This window comes from Saimiri boliviensis, chromosome 19 (assembly GCF_048565385.1).
Source record: "Saimiri boliviensis isolate mSaiBol1 chromosome 19, mSaiBol1.pri, whole genome shotgun sequence".
Classification (NCBI taxonomy): Eukaryota; Metazoa; Chordata; class Mammalia; order Primates; family Cebidae; genus Saimiri; species Saimiri boliviensis.
Window position 1 is genome coordinate 14,814,060 of NC_133467.1, and position 19,557 is coordinate 14,833,616.

The 19,557-nt window shown below is 41.5% G+C and overlaps 1 protein-coding gene across 1 annotated transcript in view; it reads right to left on the minus strand.

The window, feature by feature from the left end:
• Window positions 1–7,141: 7,141 nt before the first annotated feature.
• TDRD5 (tudor domain containing 5) overlaps window positions 7,142–19,557 on the minus strand; it is an 81,425-nt gene continuing 69,009 nt past the window's right edge. The window contains exons 16-17 of the mRNA XM_003925326.3: window positions 14,614–14,824; window positions 7,142–8,623 (exon numbers count right to left, since the gene is read on the minus strand). Coding sequence (XP_003925375.2) covers window positions 8,376–8,623; window positions 14,614–14,824 — 459 coding nt within the window. The 3' untranslated portion in view covers window positions 7,142–8,375. The remainder of the gene's footprint in view (window positions 8,624–14,613; window positions 14,825–19,557) is intronic.

Genomic DNA, 19,557 nt, shown 5'->3' on the forward strand with positions numbered 1-19,557 from the left:
CGTAAAACGGTGGCTGTGGATTTAGGCATAACCAGCAATCTTTACCTAGGTCTGGGTTTGTCTGGTTGAGCAGGTGGTGTGTCAAGGACAATAAGTTCAGAAGGTTCAAGCCTTCTGTGTCTGGGGGGGCTTCTGTAAACAGGTTAGGAATGGGGGGTAATAGAGCCAGGAGTGGAGGGTAGGTTGGGAGGAGGGGTAGCAGAGCCAGGAGAGGAGATTATTTGGACTTTGGGAAAGGTTATTGTGGGTTTTAGGACCTTGGTTATGGGTCCCACTGGGCTGTAGGGTCTGGGCAATGGTATGCACTGGATGGTGAAGATGTTTCCCATGTCCCATCCGTCCATATATACTCTGAGACCCCAAGTCCGGCCCGTTGTCCATCTACCATCTGGGGTAGTTACAGTTATTTTGAGTGGGTTACAAGACCCGGTGTAGCATGGGGACGGGGGAGAGTCTCGGGTGAATGAGATGAACGTGTCCCTGCTTGTGGTATATCCTGTTATAGTGGAGATAGACTCACAGCCCCAATAGGGGCAGAAGTACTCTTGCAAGTCATTACAATTCCATCTCTTATGTGGTGTGGACCCTGGGCATAAATATAGCCCCTTATTCTGGAGTTGTCGCTCTGCCCCTGAACTGCCACACACGGCTATACTTCCACTTGTTCTGAAATTTAGGTTGGGGCCCAGGAGGGCACAGAGGTCTAGGGAGAAGGTAATAGGGTTCTCTGGAATGTACTCTAGGGTTAAATTTACTATGGTGGATCCCTTTCCGGTTAAGGAACTAACATATCCTCCAGTGGAGCCCTCAGTGATGACCCGCTGGTAATAGGCAGGCGTTAAAGGGGGTCCCTTCCGGGAGGGTGGTTACAGGAAGCAGGGAAATTAGGATGGTAACAGTGAACGATGCGAAAGTCTTAGCTTTAGAGGGTCCGTTGAAGATGGAACAACTTCCCATCTTGCATCTGGGGGGGCAGTCTTGACGTGTGAGTGGTGAATCCAGGCAGTCAGTCTGTCCACCTTGACTGCCGTGGGGGTGACCAGGATCACAGTGTAGGGGCCCTTCCAGCGAGGAGTTAGGCCGGAGGCGGCGAATCTCTTTACCAGGACTTTGTCCCCGGGCTGGAAGGGGTGTACCGGCTGGTCAGTGAGGTCCACTGGGGTAGGTCAAGTTCCCCTGATGAGTGGGTACACCTGGGACTGGGCAGACTGGAGTGCCTGTAAAGACTTAAGGAGTGTGTGGTTATGGACTTCAGCATGTATGGTGTCTATAGGTTTGGGGAGTGAAGGGGAGGGGCTACCAAACATAATTTCAAAAGGAGTGAAGCCCTTTTTATAGGGAGTACATCTGGTACAGGGGAGAACAAAAGGAAGCAGGTTGACCCAGTTTTCACCGGTCTCTAGAATGAACTTTGTTAAAGTTTCCTTTATGGTCCGGTTCATGGTCCGGTTCATCCTTTCAACCTGCCCTGAACTCTGGGGCCGATAGGCACAGTGTAGTTTCCAGGATATGCCTAGGGCCTTGGCCAGGCCCTGTGAAACCTGTGCTATAAATACAGGGCCGTTATCTGAACCCAGTGTCAGGGGCAGGCCAAACCGAGGAACCAGATCCTGTAACAATCTCTTTGCTACTACCAGCGCGGTTTCTGACCTAGTAGGAAAAGCCTCGACCCATCCAGAGAAAGTGTCTACAAACACCAGGAGGTATTTATAGCCGCAAGCCGGGAGGCTTTACCTCAGTAAAATCTACCTCCCAGTGTTCCCCTGGGCTAGTACCCCTTAGTCTTATCCCTGCCTGACTAGACCTACTGCCTCCTGCAATTACCCTGGCACATACCTCACAACGAGTAGCAATTTCCCTAACAATCTCATGTAAATGTGGAATGTATATCTGGCCCTCAGCAGCTCAGTTGGTTCTGTTTGCCCTAAGTGAGTGGCTTGGTGCGTGTCCTTAACTAGAGTCCGTCCTAGAGCCTCGGGGAGCACGACCCTTGTGTCTGATAGAATCCACCACCCTGTGGAGTCTTGTCGTCCCCCCTGATTTTTAGCAAAGTTTTCAAGTTTTCTTCATCAGGTGAATATGTAGGGGTAGGGGGCAGGGTTGGGGCCGGCAGAGTTACAAGCAGAGTCAGAGGTTTCCCTGGCCCTAAGGCTGCCTGTCTAGCTTGCAGGTCAGCTGCCCTATTTCCCCTTGCTTCTGGTGAATCTCCCTTCTGGTGTCCTTTGCAGTGCATTCGTGCCACTGCTTTGGGCTTCCATATAGCCTCTAATAGGGCTAGGATTTCCTCCTTGTTCTTGATGATTCTTCCCTCTGCAGTTAGCAGCCCTCTTTCTTTATAAATAGCTCCATGTCCATGGGTCGTAGCAAAGGCATATCGGCTATCCGTATAGATGTTTACAGTTTTTCCCTCCGCCCAGTCCAAGGCCTTTATCAGAGCTATGAGTTCTGCCTTTTGGGCTGAGGTTCCGTGTGGGAGGGCCTGGGCCCAGATAACCCGCTCTAGACTGACCACAGCTGCCCCGGCATACCTGACTCCGTGGACCATGAAACTGCTGCCATCTGTATACAGTACGTCCTCTGGGTTCTGCAGGGGGACGTCGGTGAGGTCCAGTCGTGCAGCGTGGAGGACATCTATAGTCCGTTGGCAGTCACATATGGGTTCTTCCGGCTTGCTGTCAGGCAGCAATGTGGAGGGGTTTAAAACTGTGGTTTTTGAAAATTTTGTGTGGGGCTGGTCCAAAAGTAAGGCCTGGTATTGGACTATGCGGGCGTTGGACATCCATTTTCCCAGAGCTCCACGGAGAAGCGACTCTACTGCATGGGGTGCCACTAAGTTCAATTCCTGCCCCTAGGTCAGTTTGTCTGCCTCCTTGACTAACAGGGCTGTGGCTGCCACTGACCTCAAACAAGCTGGCCACCCAGAAGCTACAGGATCAAGTTTTTTTAAAAGGTAGGCAACTGGCCAGGACCATGGTCCCAATGTCTGGGTAAGCACCTCCTTAGCGACTCCCTGTTTTTCATGCACGAACAACTGGAAAGGTTTAGAGATGTCTCGCAAGGCTAAGGCTGGGGCTGTAGTCAGGGCAGTTTTGAGCTTGTCAAAAGCTCGTTGCTCTACCTCTGTCCATGTCAAGGGTTGATTTCCTCTAGTGCAGGCATTCAGGGGCTTGGCTATTTAAGCAAATCCCAAAATCCATAGCCTGCAGTACCCTACTGTCCTAAGGTTCTCGAACTTGGCGTTTTGTGGTGGGGGTGGGTATTTGCAGCACTGCTTGGACTCGGGTGGGTGCCAGTGCCTGGTTGCCCTTCTCTGTAATATAGCCCAGATAAGTAACTTTTGGCTGGCAGAGTTAGGCGTTTTTAGCTGAGACCCGGTACCCTAAAGTCTGCAGGGTTTTTAATAATGACTGGGTGGTTTCCTTACAGGCTTCCTGGGTTTTTGTAGCCAAAAGTAAGTCATCCACATATTGGAGCAGGGTACATTCTGGGAACTCAGTTCGGAAAGCAGCAAGGTCTTGGCTAAGCGCCTCATCAAACAGAGTGGGGGATTTTTTGAACCCCTGAGGCAGTCTTGTCCAAGTGAGTTGCCTCGAGCCTCCAGTTTCAGGGTCGGTCCATTCAGAAGCAAATATGGGCTGGCTGACCGGGGCCAGCGGTATACAGAAGAATGCATCTTTCAGGTCCAGGACCATGTAGTGGAGGTGGTCCGGGGGCAATAGACTCAGGAGGGTGTACGGGTTTGGGACTATGGGATGAACAGTTTCTACCCATTTATTTACCTCCCTCAAGTCCTGTACAGGTCGATAATCCTTTGTGCCTGATTTTAAGACTGGGAGTAAGGGAGTATTCCAGGGGGACTTACAGGTAGTAAGGATTCCTCCTTCCAGGAGTCTGGTTATATGTGGAGCAATTCCCCATCTGGCTTCCTGGCTCATGGGATATTGTCGTACCTGGACTGGAGTTGCCGTTGCCAATAGCTGGACCACGACCGGGGCGCGGTGATTTGCCAAGCCTGGGGGATTTGTCTCAGCCCACACTCCAGGTACCTTTTCTTGAAACTGGAGGAGGTCCGATGTCGGAGGTTGATCTGCCTCTGAGGATAAAGCTTCCTGCAAGAGATACTCGTCTGACAAAGCACAGGTGATGAGGATTTGCTGAGGTGGCCCTGATGCCAAGGAGGGAGGAATTGAAAGGCAAGCTTGACTCTCACAAAAAGAAATATTTGCTTGAATTTTGTGGAGTAAATCCCGTCCTAGGAATGGGTATGGACACTCTGGAATAACTAAAAAGGAGTGAGTGACAGTACCGTTCCCCAGATCGACGAGTCGGCTGGTGGTCCAAGGGCTTGATGTGGTTTTTCCTGTGGCCCCCTGAATAATTGTTTTTCTACCAGACAGTGGTCCCAAAGGCTGAGTAAGGACTGAGTGGGCCGCTCTGGTGTTGATCAAAAAACTGACAGGTGTGCCCCCAACCTTTAAAGTGACCCTGGGCTCCTGGGGGCTTAGTTGATAAGAGCCCGGGGTCTGTCAGTCCCGGGTTTCTAAGCTGAGAATGGCCCTTGGCTGCCCCTCCTGTATTACCTCTTGCCTCCTCCTCTCTGGACACTCGTCTCTCCAGTGACCCTCTCTCCGGCAGAATGCACACTGGTTAGGCCCTAGCTTGGGCCTTTGTCTCCTTGGGCCTCTCTGCTGGATTTCTGGTCCCCTTGAAGTAACTCGGGCCTCCTGACCTCTAATGGAAGCGTGGGTTTCCTGGAGTGCTGCTATCACTGCCTTAGTAATTCTCTTACCTTGCTTGGTTTCTAGGGTGTCCCTATTGTTAAAGACTTTTTGGGCAATTTCCAACAACTGAGCTAGATTCATTCCCTGGAACCCCTCTAATTTTTGCAGTTTCTTTTTAATGTCTGGGGCAGACTGGGAAACGAAAGCTAGATTGACGGGACGCTGATTCTCTGGGGCCTCAGGGTCAATGGGGTGTAGGTACGATAGGCGTCCTGCAGGCGCTCAAAGAAAGCGGCTGGGGATTCCTGTGGACCTTGAGGTTACGGTCCCTACCCTGGAGAGATTGGGAGGTTTCTGGGCTGCCCCCCCAACCCCCTCTAACAAATGCCGGTGAAAACTGTTCAAGGCCTGCATGCCTGTTGTGGTGTTTGGGTCCCATTGGGGCCCGGCAGAAAGGAAAATTTCATTAATTTGTTCCTGGCGGTCTTCTGTTGATCCCCGCCCCCCCCTCCCCCCAAGTATTGCTTTATGAGCTTCTTGTCTAATTCTACTTCTCTCCTCTGTGGTAAACACCACCAAGAGCAGCTGTTGACAGTCGTCCCAGGTTGGACGGTGGGTTTGTAAAACTGACTCCAGGAGTCCTGTGAGTGCTTGGGGCTTTTCAGAAGATGGAGGGTGTTGAGCCTTCCAGTTTATACAAATCACTAGATCAAAATTCTCTAATTCTACATCTCTACATTAGACATAGGTTGATTGACAGTGGGCAGAAGCCTCTAGTTACTCCCCATGCCGTGAAACAGGTAACGGACATCTCAAACATGTGAAGTTTAGAGGTGAAAGGCTGCTTGTTGCTGGAATGGCTCCTCTTTTGATATCTCATGGGGTTTTCAGGTTGGAGTGCAGTGGTGCTATCTCAGCTCACTGCAACCTCTGCTCCTGAGTAGCTGGGACTACAAGTACATGCTACCACACCTGGCTAACTTTGGTATTTTCAGTAGAGGTGGAGTTTCACCATGTTGCCCAGGCTGATCTCAAACTTCTGGACTTAAGTAATCCACCCAATTCAGCCTCCCTAAGTGCTAGGATTATAAGCATGAGCCACTGTGCCCAGCCTTTTGGGGCATTTTTGGATTGGAGAATGGGTAGTATTGGCTACAAGCCACTGGAGTTGAAACCAGAGTTGCTTTTAGTCAAGCCAGTCCGAGGCAAGCCGGACTCCTTAGTCCCTTCCATCCCTAAGGAGTTTAGCACCAGGATTTTCCTTTATGTTCTCACTCATTTCCTTTCACATACCTCAGGCTCCCACTTCCCATTCAACATTCACTGGGGACCTCCATTACTGCAAACAGCTCCTGAATACCAAAACTGCTGGGGGTAGAGCAGGGAACTGTTCAAAGTATAGATGTCAGCCCATCTTTTGACAATAAAGTCTAAAATACATCGCATTTACATACCTTTTGTACATTTCTTTCTTATCACTGTTCCTGCCCATATACAGAAATCTATTTACTCATTTTCAAATAATGTATCTACTTTGATGCTTTAATTACCAGACAAAGCCCACCTTTTTGGGAGAAGGTATAAGTAAACAGATTGACAGGGTGACTATCCTACTCAAAGCCAAGAAGTCAACATGTACAAGCCTCTCAAAGGTTCATTCTTCACACCAACTGAAAGAAGGTATTATTAATTACTAAATAGGTTTCTTTCAAAGTGTGTTGACACTCATTTGAAAGAAGTTTGAGATAGTTTTGTCTAAAGGATTCTCTATCCAGCCACAGGCAAATGAGATTCTGAAACAGCCTTAGCACAGTTATTTCATAATCCCCATCCAGTTTGCAAGGTGTAAAATTAGTCCCTGTCAGATTATGAAACCAACTATGAAACTTGCAAAAAGGCTACCCAGCTTTGGCAGACTTCCTCCTGGTAGCTGGGTGCTATTATAGAGAGGGTTATAGTTTAGCTTACTAAATGTATTTCCATTAACCCTTAAGACATACTGCTTCTACCAGATTCATCTTGCCCCTAACCCAGTTAAGTGTTCACCTGGAAAAGTAAACTATAATAGCAGATTTTGCCTCTTTAAAGGAAGAATCAGAAGAGCCATAACTTCACAGTAAATTTTCTTCTTTTGAAACACATTTTGTATGAGTATCGAAAGTTATATGAAAAACAACTCTACCAGTTCATTATCAATTGAGCCTCACATACATAATATTTTCATCACTGTTCACTGACCGACCCTCCACATAACTCTCCAGCTGTCTTCTCCAGTAAAGATATCTGATACAAATTCACAAAAGCCAAATCCTGTTTCATCAGTTGGATTAGATACAAATTCACAAAAGCCAAATCCTGTTTCATCAGTTGGATTAACTATAAGTGATGTTTCCAGATTACTTTTGTCTTTTTTTGTCAGTTAGTTTATCCTTACGTTATTCTTACAGATATACTGGAACTAGAGATGAATCCGAGCTTTTAAATTGTACTAAATTTAAGCATGTTTTCTCTAAGGCTTTTAAACAGAAAATGATCAGTATTTAAAGACTTTTGGTTTAACTTTTTTTAATAATACTCTGAATGTACTTCTGTATTTACTCCCATCCTACTCCCTTCCTTAGTGGGTATTTTGCTAACTAAGTAGTTGAGAAGGAAAAAGGAGAAAATTCTTATTATAGAAAGAAAGAAAAACCAGGAAACCAGCTCTGTCATTTAATGCCAAAAAAGGAGGCCTTAGAAGAACAGCTATAAAGGTGAGAACTTTGTTACATGAAGCATGCTCACTATTTACATCTTTCTTGGATTTTACTTTTCAGAAATAATTCTGTTTGGGGTATTAATTCTGTGAGTAAAATACTTTTAAAATCTAGATGTAAGTCTGGTAAAAAAAAAATAATAACCAGCATTACTCACATTTAAAAATGTCACCTTCAGTCTTTTTTGATGATTTGTATTATGATCTCAACAGACTGCCATAACACATTTCACACAATTTGACCTCAGAGAACATAATGTTATGTAAATGCTTAAACAATACCACTGTTGAACGATAGTTAGTTAGGCTCCTGGGAACTGTGATAATTCTAGAGATGACTCAGCTACATTTCAGAAATTGCCTTTACTACAAACAGCTTAATTTTTTTAATGTAAAAGTATTCATATGATCAAAGCTTCAGGATGTAATTTTCTTACTGATCCCAATATTTCAAAGACATAATGATGCTCTATGATACAGAAGACCTGAAATTTAGATAGAAAGCAGCCCTAAGAGTCAAGACATCCTTTTTTTCTGCAGATAGGAATATGAGACTATTTTGTCTTGCCAAATATCACAAACTTTAGTTTTTCAATTTTCATTTATCAGTCATGATATGTACAAGAAAAACAGAAACACAAGAAACAAATTCCTTTAAACTACATTAATAACAAAGATGAACAAAATGGCACAAAATCATCAGAAAAACTCCAGAGTAACAGTAAGTATCAGTACTTACACATTGGAGTAGGCTGTTAGCATAATAAAGCTAACATATAGTCACAGAAAGACAACAGTATCAACGATCAAGATACTATTTTGCTTCAGTACCTCCTCATTTTGGCCTGGGAGTTCATCAAGCCCTAAGTGGCTGGATTCTGTTTTTCTCCCTCCCTCCCTCATGCTTCCATCCGTTTCACACTGGGGTACCACTGTAGGAGGCTCCTGGATGTAGCTAACCGTGCGGCAGCACCTAAGGCAGCAGTGGCTGTACTCCGAGGAATGTAGAGCTTCTGGGAAATCTGGCACTCATGAGACAAAATCAGTGACAGCTGGTCCATGGATTCTTGACTCTTGTCTTTGTACACTGTAATAGCACGGCTGCTAGAAAAGTCTTCATTCTTTAGGATCTCTGGAGAGCTTTCCACTGGAAAAGAAAGAGTACACAAATGTCTTTTCAAGGGGTTCTCATACTCACTGCCTTCTCTCTCCCATTCTAGTTCAATACTAGTATGTGTTACAATCACGTTCTGTTAGGTAGTGACAATTACCAATGACGAATCAGAGCAGGTAAGACGCAGAAACCAGTCAACAAATGGAAGGGAAATGGGAAATCATGCATTGAGATAAAATAAATCTTGTCAGGATGAAGTGAGAGAGGGAAAATATACTTATGAACAAGGAGGATGATTTATGTCTAGGAAGGTCATAAAAATAAATTGGATGTAACAGGCATCCCAGAGAAGAGCCCGTAAGTGCTTCTCCTTCCTTCCAGCACTAGGCGGAGTGGTATGCCACAGGCATTCTCTTTATTGTCAAAGTTGTTCCAATTCCAAGTCTGCGCCTGTATAAAAATAAAACCGTCCTAGATTGTGGTTGCTAAGATGTCCCCCAAACCAGTTACCAGCCATAAAATGAATGTCTAAATAATTAGTTTTAATTAAGAAATAATAATCCTTTAAATGAAATTAATGGCTAGAACTCTGATGCTGAAGATTTCCTAATAGTCAAGGGAGGAGATGCTAAGCACTCTGAGATGTGTACTAGTAGCTGGTCTATAACCCGCTTATTACCTGCCTTATTACCTTCTTTCACTGTAGTGAAAGAAGCCGCTTTTTCTGGCATCTAAACCAACACATTGCTTCCTTCAAGAAAGTCCTGCTTAAAAAAAAAAAAAAAAAAAAAAAAAAAAAAAAATTCAGGTGAGCTACGCAATGTGTTCAGCAATGTAGCTGACTGAATATTCTGGAACAAACTCCTTATAGCATGGTCCACCCCTGCAAACCCTTCAAATTGGCACCAGTATGTAGACTACATTTTGAATAGCACTGTTCTAGATCTTAAAAAACACAGATTTCAAAAATTCAAACAAACGGGCATAATTCATTATTTTATTAATCTTTGCATCTTTAGCATCTAGCAGAGTAACACGTGGTGTATGTTCTATACTTTTGTAATGAATTATGTTCAAGAAAGATTTGACAATGTATTCCAAAAAGGGAAACTTTGTAAAACTACAGTGTCTACTAGAGAGGAAAAGGAATGATTATTTTTATTTAAATAATGTGATTTCACACGAAGTCTTAGGTGAGCTTGGATATTAAAAGGTATGACAAGCAGGTACACATGACCAAGGAATTTAAGAGAAGCAAAATTTCTGCTTTCAGTCATGGTGTTATTCAACAAGATTATCTACTCTCTTGCCTTACACAACTAGAAAACTAGACAAAACGAATGAAACAAAAGCTTTCAGACATTGAACAAGCATCCCAGAACAGTAACCCCTGAGAGAAGGAAAACTATTAGTGCTTTAGCTCACTGCCTAAAAAGACCTTTCAGGCTGTAGTATGAGGAGGAGGAATCCAGACTGAACCAGGTAGTCTGAGTTAAGAAAACAGAGTTCAGAATTTGGAAAGGCCAGGTGTCTAGAATTTATGGAAATAAAGTACCAGAGAGGAGGCAGCTGCAGAGAGAGAGAGAAGAAACTGAGGATCTGCTAAGAGATCTCCTTGAGTCCTGGACTGAATAGTCATCTGACTCCTGTGTGTGTGAGCAAACTACCATGGCCAGGGAAAAACTACCAGAAAGGAGCAGGCAGAATAATCATTAGATCTTACATTAGGGAATAATCATTAGATCTTAACATTAGGGCACAATGGTTTGTGTTCTCGCCAGCCACAGTGGAAAGACATCCTAACACATGCAACATCAAGTCCATCAATAATCTCGGAGGGTATTAGGTATTGCTTAAATAGCAGGGCCAAACCAGACCTGGACCACAAACTTTTCCAGACCAGACTAATAAATCCAACAGAAACACTGAAAGAAAAAAATTGGGGGGAGGGGAATTTAGCTGCATCTCCCCACCCCAAAAAAGACAGACAGGAAGAAAGGCAGAAAGGGAAGAAATTAACCCAACACACATATACACCACAGAATATTATGCAGCCATAAAAAATAATGAGTTCATGTCCTTTGCAGGGACATGGATGAAGCTGAAAACCATTATTCTCAGCAAACTAAAAAGGAACAGAAAACCAAGCACCGCATGTTGTCACTCATAAGGGGAGATGAACACTGAGAACCTATGGGCATGGGGAGGGAAACATCACACACTGGGGCCTGTCGGTGGGTGGGGAGGAAGGAAAGGGATAGGAGGGAAGTGAGTGGCCAGGGGAGGGGTAGCATTAGGAGAAAAACCTACTGTAGATGACAGCTTGATGGATGCAGCAAACCACCATGGCATATGCATACCTATGTAACAAATCTGCATGTTCTGCACATGTATCCCAGAACTTAAGTATAATTTTAAAAAATAAATTAAGCCAATAATGTAAAATTCACAGTGTCTGGCATTCAATAAAAAATTACCAGATGCAAAGAATGTATATGACCTGTAATCAGGAGAAAAAAAAAATCAATATAAACAGATTCAGAAATGACAGATGATAGAATTCAAAAGTTACATATATGATAGAATCACACGACAAGGGTATTAAAACAGCTGTTTAAAAGGCACTCTATTCAAGACGATAGAAAGGAAAACATGACTATAATGTGGAGAAAAATGGAAGATATAAATAAGACCCAAATCAAACCTCTAGAGAAGAAAAACACACTGGGCCAATTGCTGTGGCTCATGCCTGTAATACCAGCACATTGGGAAGCAGAGGCGGGAGGATCACCTGAGGTCAAGAGTTCGAGACCAGCCTGGCCAACGTGGTGAAACCCCGTCTCTACCAAAAATTTTAAAAATCAGGGGGACGTAGTGGCACATGCCTGTAATCTCAGGTACTCAGGAGGCCGAGGTGGGAGAATCGTGTGAACCTGGGAGGCGGAGGCTGCAGTGAGCCGAGATTGTGCCACTGTACTCCAGCATGGGCTAGACAGAGTGGGATGGATGGACAGAAGGCTGGCAGGCAGGCAGGGAGGAAGAACGGACACACTGAATTAGAAATTGAACAAGATGACTAGTAACTTGGAGACACAGTAGTAGAAACGAACTAAAATCAGACACAGCAAAGACAGAGTAAAAAATGGCCTACCACATATGTAACTGCAGTTAAAAAAAAAATTAATTTTTTTTGGGGCCCTGTGGACCAAATCCACCTAATGTTATAAATAAATTTTAATTAGAACACAGCTATTCTTATTTATTTACCTATTATCTATGGCTGTTTTCATGCTGTAACAGCAGAGTTGAATAACTGCCATAGATCATATGGCCTACAAAGCTGAAAAGATTTTTTCTGTTGGCTCTTTACAGAAAAAGTTTGCTGAATCCCAATTTATACATTGGAATGAAGAACACTGGAATGGAAAATATGTGAGTAAACATAAAAGACTTCTCATTTTTAATTTCTTTAAAAGATAATTGACTAGAAAGCAAAAATAACAAAAATTGGATTATTTTTGAAATCTAATACAAGAATTGGATTGTGGGGTTTACAACATATTAAAGTAAAATATATAACAACAATAGCTAAAAGGCAGGCCCAGGAAAAGGGAAAACTTTTAATGTTATATTTGAAGTGATATAGTATTATCTGGAGGAGACAATTTAAGGATATATGCTACAAACCCTAAAGCAACCACTAAAAAAGAAAAAAACTACCTAGCCTCATACAGCAAAAGAAATAATTAGCAGAGTTAACAAGACAACCCACAGAGGTCAAAAGTTCGAGACCAGCCTGACCAACATGATGAAACCCTGTCTCTACTAAAAATATAAAAATTAGCCAGGCATCATGGTGTGCACCTGTAATCCCAGCTACTCGGGAAGCTGAGGCAGGAGAATTGCTTGAACTCAGAAGGTGGAGGTTGCATGCAGTGAGCTGAGATCGAGCCACTGCACTCCAGCATGGATGACAGAGCAAGACTCCATCTCAAAAAAAAAAAAAAAAAAAAAAAAGATATAAAAATGGTCAACAAGTATATGGAAAAATGCTCAATATCGCTAATTATCAGGGAAATGGAAATTAAAACCACAATGTGATACCACCTCACTTCTGCAAGAATGGCCGTAATCAAAAAAATAATAGATGATGGTGTGGATGCGGTAGAAAGGGAACATGTTTATGCTACTGGTGAGAATGTAAACTTTTATAACCACTATGGAAAACAGTGTGGAGAGCCCTTAAAGAAGGAAGATTTACCATTTGATCCGGCAATCCCATTAACAGGTATCTACCTAGAGGAAAAGAAGTCATTACATGAAAAAGATACTTGCATACATGTGTTTATAGCACAATTTGTAATGGTAAAAACATGGAACCAGCTCAGATGCCAATCAATGAGTGAATACAGAAAATGTGGTGTGTGTCTGGGGGGGGTGTGTGTGTATATATAAACATATATATGTGTGTGTGTATATATAAACATATATATGTGTATGTTTATGTATAGTATTCCATGGTGTGTGTTGTGTTTGTGTGTATATAAACATATATATGTGTATATATACATATATGTACACACACACACACACACACACACACACACACCATGGAATACTACTCAGCCATAAAAAGGGACGAAATAATGGCATACACAGCAACCTGGATGAAACTGGAGACTATTATTCTAAGTGAAGTAATTCAGGAATGGAAAACCAATCATCATATGTTCTCAGTCACATGTGGGAGCTAAGCTATGAGGATGCAAAGGCATTAAAAATGATACATTAGACTTTGGGGTCTCAGCGGAAAGGGTGGGAAGTGAGGGCTCAAAGACTACACATTGGGTACAGTGTACACTGCTCAGGTGATGGACACACCAGAATCTCAGAAATCACCACTAAAGAACTTACTCAAGTAACCAAACACCACCTGTTCCCCAAAAACCTATTGAAGTAAAAAAATTATAAAAATTTTTTAAAGCATGTAATTTATTCTAAGGATTTTTACAAAATGGTTAATGAAAATTATACGTACATAAGAAGTACAGTATAAGTGAACAACTTACGTTCCAATTCTTTGTTGCAAAACAAAAAATATAGTATGTGTATAGATTTAATATTGTTAAGATGAGAATTCTCTTCAAATTCTCCTGCCTCAGCCTCCCAAATAGCTGGGATTACAGGCTCCTGCCACCATGCCCAGCTAATTTTTGTATTTTTAGTAGAGGTGGGGTTTCACCCTCTTGGCCAGGCTGGTTCTGATCTCCTGACCTCATGGTCCACCTGCCTCGGCCTCCCAAAGTGCTGGGATTACAGGAGTGAGCCACTGTGCCTAGTCTCCTATGTATATATTCAATAGAAATAAAAACATGTATCTACAAAAAGAGCTGTGTGTAAACGTTCATAGCAACTTTATTGATAATGGACACCTAAGTTGCTTCCAGAATTTGACCATTAACTGGTAAACAGGTAAATTGTGGTATATCTATGTAACTGAATACTAGTCGGCAAATAGGAACAAATTTTTGATACTGGCACAACATAAATGAAACTCTAAAATATTATGGTAAGTGAAAGAAGCCAGACATAAAAACTACATGATTCCATTTATACGAAATTCTAGAAAAGGGAAAGTAACATGCCAGAGGCCAGCAAGTAGGCAATGGGACTGACTGCCAAGGGGCACAAGGAAACTTTCAGGCTGATGGAAATGTTATCACGATTGTGGCTGTGACTACAAGACCATACATTTGTCAAAACTCAAAGAACTATATACTTGAAAACCAGCAAATTTTACTCTATATAAGTGGGACTCCCTCCAAAAAAAAAGTGCAGAAAAAAAGAAGAGTGGCAAAGTTCAAGGAACAATTGAGCCCAAACATAAAACAAGGACTAAACACAGATGCTAAGGTCCGTCATCTTTCAAGATATATTTTGAAAGAGATAAATGAAGATTTTTAGAACATGGCAAACCATCGTGTTTCTCAACTGAGAGCATGCACAAGTACACACAAACCTACCAAAACCAGAGGGCTGTTCTGCAGAATCATCCGCTCCGGGAGTTGAACTGGATACTGCTGTGGAAGGCTGAGTTTGCTTCAGCTGAGTCTGACTGTTGCTGAGTTCAGACTGGCTCCCGTATGCTGACTGCTCTGACAGGGTAAGAGAGGTACAGCATTCTTCCAATTTGGGCAGTGTGGAAGAATCTGAAGAACCATTTAAGTCTAGTTGCTGCAGAATGGGAACAAAAGGGGCAAAAGTATGAAAAACAAATGTTAGTATAAGAATTAAGCCCTATTTCCTTACTTAAAAGCAAAATACAAGTATTTCCGTATCATAAAATGAAACTATCCACTTTCAAGAACCTATATACTCTCTAGAAAAAGCAAGTCCTCCTCTATCTTAATGAACATAAATTCAAAAAAACATTTACGGAACACATCCCATAAGCAACCATGGCATACAGTGCTACCATACAAAGGTTGGGAAAGAGGGGCAGGGCATGAGGGAAGTGATGCTCACCAAGCACTCTGGGTCAGGCACAGTGCTAGGTTATCTGCATGTGTTTCTTCACTTGAACATCAGAACAAGTGTCCTAGGTAGGTGCTACTGTGTCGTCTTCACTCAGCATAATGCTTTTACAGAGTGGTTAAGTTATCCAACGTCCATCAGTAAATGGCAGGGTGTAGATTTGAACTCAGGCCAGTCTGTGCTCTCTGTGCTCTACCACGCCACCTCCCAGTCAGACAGGATCCGTGACCCTAAGGGCCTCTGAGTCCTCCATCAGGGGACCTGTGTGTGTGCAGCTAGCCATGAAAGGAGGCAAGAGCTGCGTGTTCCTCAGAAGGGCCAAAAAAGCCAGAGTTTGGGGAAAAAAGATGAACTTCCACACTCAGACTGAACTTAAGTGAATGGAGTGCCAAATTTTAACCATTATGAATTAGACCCCATCTCCTACCATATACTCATTGCTGAAGTACGTGTACTCTATGGCCATTTACTAGCACTGAACTTTGGTGATGTCAACTGGCACTGACACGAGTAAAGAGGACCCCATCAGACTAAGCTAGGACAAACTGAACTAAGTGGTTTAGAGTCTGTGATCTGCCTAGAACAAACTGAAACAATAATTGTACAAACAGATGTAGGCTTGTTTTTCTGGCTCATATGCGACACACATTTAATATCAGCAAATGTTACTTCTGGGGCAAAAATCTATAGCAGCTTACTTTCAAAGATGGCTGGCATGAATGTGGCTTATATAATTATATAATATACAAATACCTGTGTGAATAACCTTTTTTGGTTGAAAAAACAATTCTAAAACTCCAGATAGCTATACTGGGCCATACAATATGTTATTTCAGGAAACCAAAGACCTAGACTCAAGTTTTTGCGTAGCTTATGCAATTCACATGTATACAAGAGCTACCCTTTATCATCATTTAAAATGAGGGTAAGAATCAGTGAATTCTTTCAATAAAGCAGCAATAATAATTAGGTAAATCAATATTTATTAATCTCATAAATTTTTTAAGCTGGGGAGATTACTAGTTCAAATCAGTCTTTGCAAGTGAGCAAACTCAGGGCATAAAAGGTAATTTGTTTCAATTTGCTAGTCAGTGGTCAAAACTAGGCCCTTGATTATAGCACTCCCAAGCCAGTGCTTTTTACATTATGCCCTACTGCCTATGTTCAGCTATTTAATAGATAACATACAGAAACATTTTTAAAAAGCTGTATCTTCTTTCTTGACAAATGTCATTTAAGAAAGATGCACTGCTGACACGTATTTAAGATGCATGCTGATAGCTTTTACTCTGAATTTTACTCTAAATTTGTATGACATTTGAAATCAAGTATGTGTAGTCAATTTAAGCCATTAATTTAAAAAAAAAAAAGGCTTTCCCTTCTAACAGTAATAAACAGCCTTACTACTCAAAAGTGGTATTCACTCATCAGCAGCATCAGCATTATTTGGAAGCTTGCTAGACATGAAGAGCTTTAGTTCCTACCCCAGATATGCTGGGTAAGAATCTGCACTTTAACAAGATTCCCAGGTGACCTGTATGCACATTATAGTTTGAGAAGCACTGCTCTACCAGATTCATTCTTCTGTAGTTGCAAATGACTGACTCCCTCACAACTGTTTGGAAATATACCATGATGCAACTACAGGTTAGTCTCAAAAACACGTTCATAATTTATGAAATATGAACAAAGTCCCCAACTCACCTCACATCTACTACAATGGCTATAATAAAAGATAATTACAATTGTTAGCAAGAACACCAAGTGCTGACATGGACAAACTGGAGTACTCTTAAATTGCTGGGATGAATGTAAAATAGCACCGCTGCTCTGGAAAGAAGCCTGGTAGTTCCTCAAAATGTTAAACATAGTGTTACCATGTTTATCTAGTTACATACTAAGATAAAAGAAAACATAGCAAGGAGTAAGAAAACAGCATAGGGCAGAACTCTGGGAGACACCACAGGGAGCAAACCTAGAAATTACGTCAGGAGGTAGGAGGAAAAAAGTTCATGGCATCACAAAAGCCAAAGGAAGATTATGCTTTCAAGAAGGAATGCAAGGTTAATTTCAAATAGTGCTGAGCAATCAGGTACTGTAAGGTTAAAACATGTCCACCTATTTAGCAACATAAGAATAGATGGTAACTTGAAGGATAATCACTGCAGTATTGTTTACAGTCACAGAATCTTAGAAACAGATATTCATCAGAACTATTTAAATCAGTTACGGCATATCCATACTCTGCAGGAGTTAAAACACTGAGGTAGGTTTCTAAGTACGAATAGGGAAAGGTGCTGAATGGTATGTGTATTATGTTCTCATGCATGTGTTTAGTTTCTAGGAAGGATCCACAAGAAACTGCTTATGGTGGAGTTGGATTAGAAGAGGCAAGGGTATCTTATTTCTGTAACTTGTGGAACTACTTGAATTTTAAAATCCTGCAAATGTGGTACTTTTATAATTTTCAAAGGCAAAACCTGTTTGTCTACGTAGGGGATGAAAAACAAGTGTGGTAGCTAGAAAGGACTGTGGGATCAAAAATTTTTTAAATGTTTAAATTTTGTTTAGATGGAAGGTACATAAACATGTTTAAATGCTTATGAGAATGTGCCAGTAGAAAGAGGATGAAGATACAGACAGCAGGAGAGGACTGTATCCTAAGCAACTTCCAGTCCCGTCTTTTGGATAAAGGATATTCAACCTGCATGGTAAATACGGGGCACCTTAGAATAGGAGTAGAAAAAGGGGTGGAAAATGAAAACTTTCTGAAGAAATGTACCTTAAGAATACCTTAAGAAGTTCATGATACAGTAAAGATTTTACCTTGGTAAATTCTCTTCATGGGATATAAATGATAGTATAAAACTACATGACAGAAAGTTTGAGGGCTCAGATTACCTGATTTTAAAACTTACTAATTACCTAGAGTAATCAAGACAATGTGACACCGGTAGAGGAACAGACATACAGACAATAGAGTTGAGAGTCCAGAAATAAACCCAATCATTTATGGCAGCTGATTTTCAATAAGGAAGCCAAGACTATTTATAGACTCATCCTTTCAACAACTAGTGCTGGTACAGCTGAATGTCCACATACAAAAAGTTGGACTCTATCTCACACCATAAAAAATTAACTCAAAATGGTTCAAGGACCTAAATTTAAGAGCTAAAACTATAAAATGCTTAGGTGAAAACACAGGTGTAAATCTTTGTAACCCTGGGTCAGGCAATGGCTTATTAGGGGATACCAAGAGCTCAAGCAACCAAAAAATCTATTGGATCTTATTTAAAAACAAACAAACAAACAAAAAAACTTTTGTGCTGCAACGGGCACCATTAAGTGAAAAAAAAAAAAAAAGCCAGAATAGTAGAAAATTTTGAAAATATATCTGGTAAGAGACTTGTACTTTCTTATTACATCTGAGTAACAGGAGACAACCTACTTTTAAAATGGGCAAAGGATCTGAATATCTTGTCAGAGAAGACACATCACCAGTAAGCAAACAAAAAGACACCCAACATCATTAGCAATCAGAGATACGGAAATAAAAACCATCATGAGACACTGTTCATATCCACTAACATGGCCGAAATCAAAAGGAGAGGTAATAAGCATTGGTGAAGTATGGAGAACCAGAACCCTCATACACTGCTGGGGGGAATATAAAATGGTTTAGTCACTTTGAAAAACAGTATGCCAGTTCCACAAAATGTTAAAAGTAGAATTACCATATGATCCAGAAACTCCACTCCTCAAGTTATATCTCTAAGAACTAAAACGTGTTCACACAAAACCTTGTACTTGAACATTCTCAGCAGCATAATAGCCAAAATGTGAAAGCAGCCCAAATTCCTACCAACTGATGAATGGATAAATAAGACATGGTATATCATAGAAGGGAATATTATTCAGCCATAAAAAGGAATGAAGTACTGGTTCATGCTATAACAAGGATGAATTTTGAAGACATTATTAATGCTAGGTGAAAGAAGACAATTGCACACCAAAAAAAACCACATACTGTGTGCCATTTAACAGAAAACAATGTAGAGACAGAAAGCAGATTAGTAAGTAGCTGCCTAAGGCTGTGAGAGGAGGGGGAAGGAGTATGACTGCTAATGGGCATGGGTGGTTTTTTTTTTTTTTTTTTGAAAGGGTGATGAAAATATTCTAAAATAGACTGTAGTGATAGCTGCATAGCTAGCTGTGTATCCAAAAAAAATGTTGAATTGTGCACTTTAAATAGTGAATTATAATGGTATATCAATTATCTTTCAATAAAGCTGTTTTTTTTTAAAAAAAAAAAAAACTACATGAGAAACAAAATATAAAAGCCTACTTTATCCTAAAATTAAATTCATGCTATTAAGTAAGCTACATTTCTGGAGGAGACCATTCTATGAAATACAGAATGACTTTATTATTGC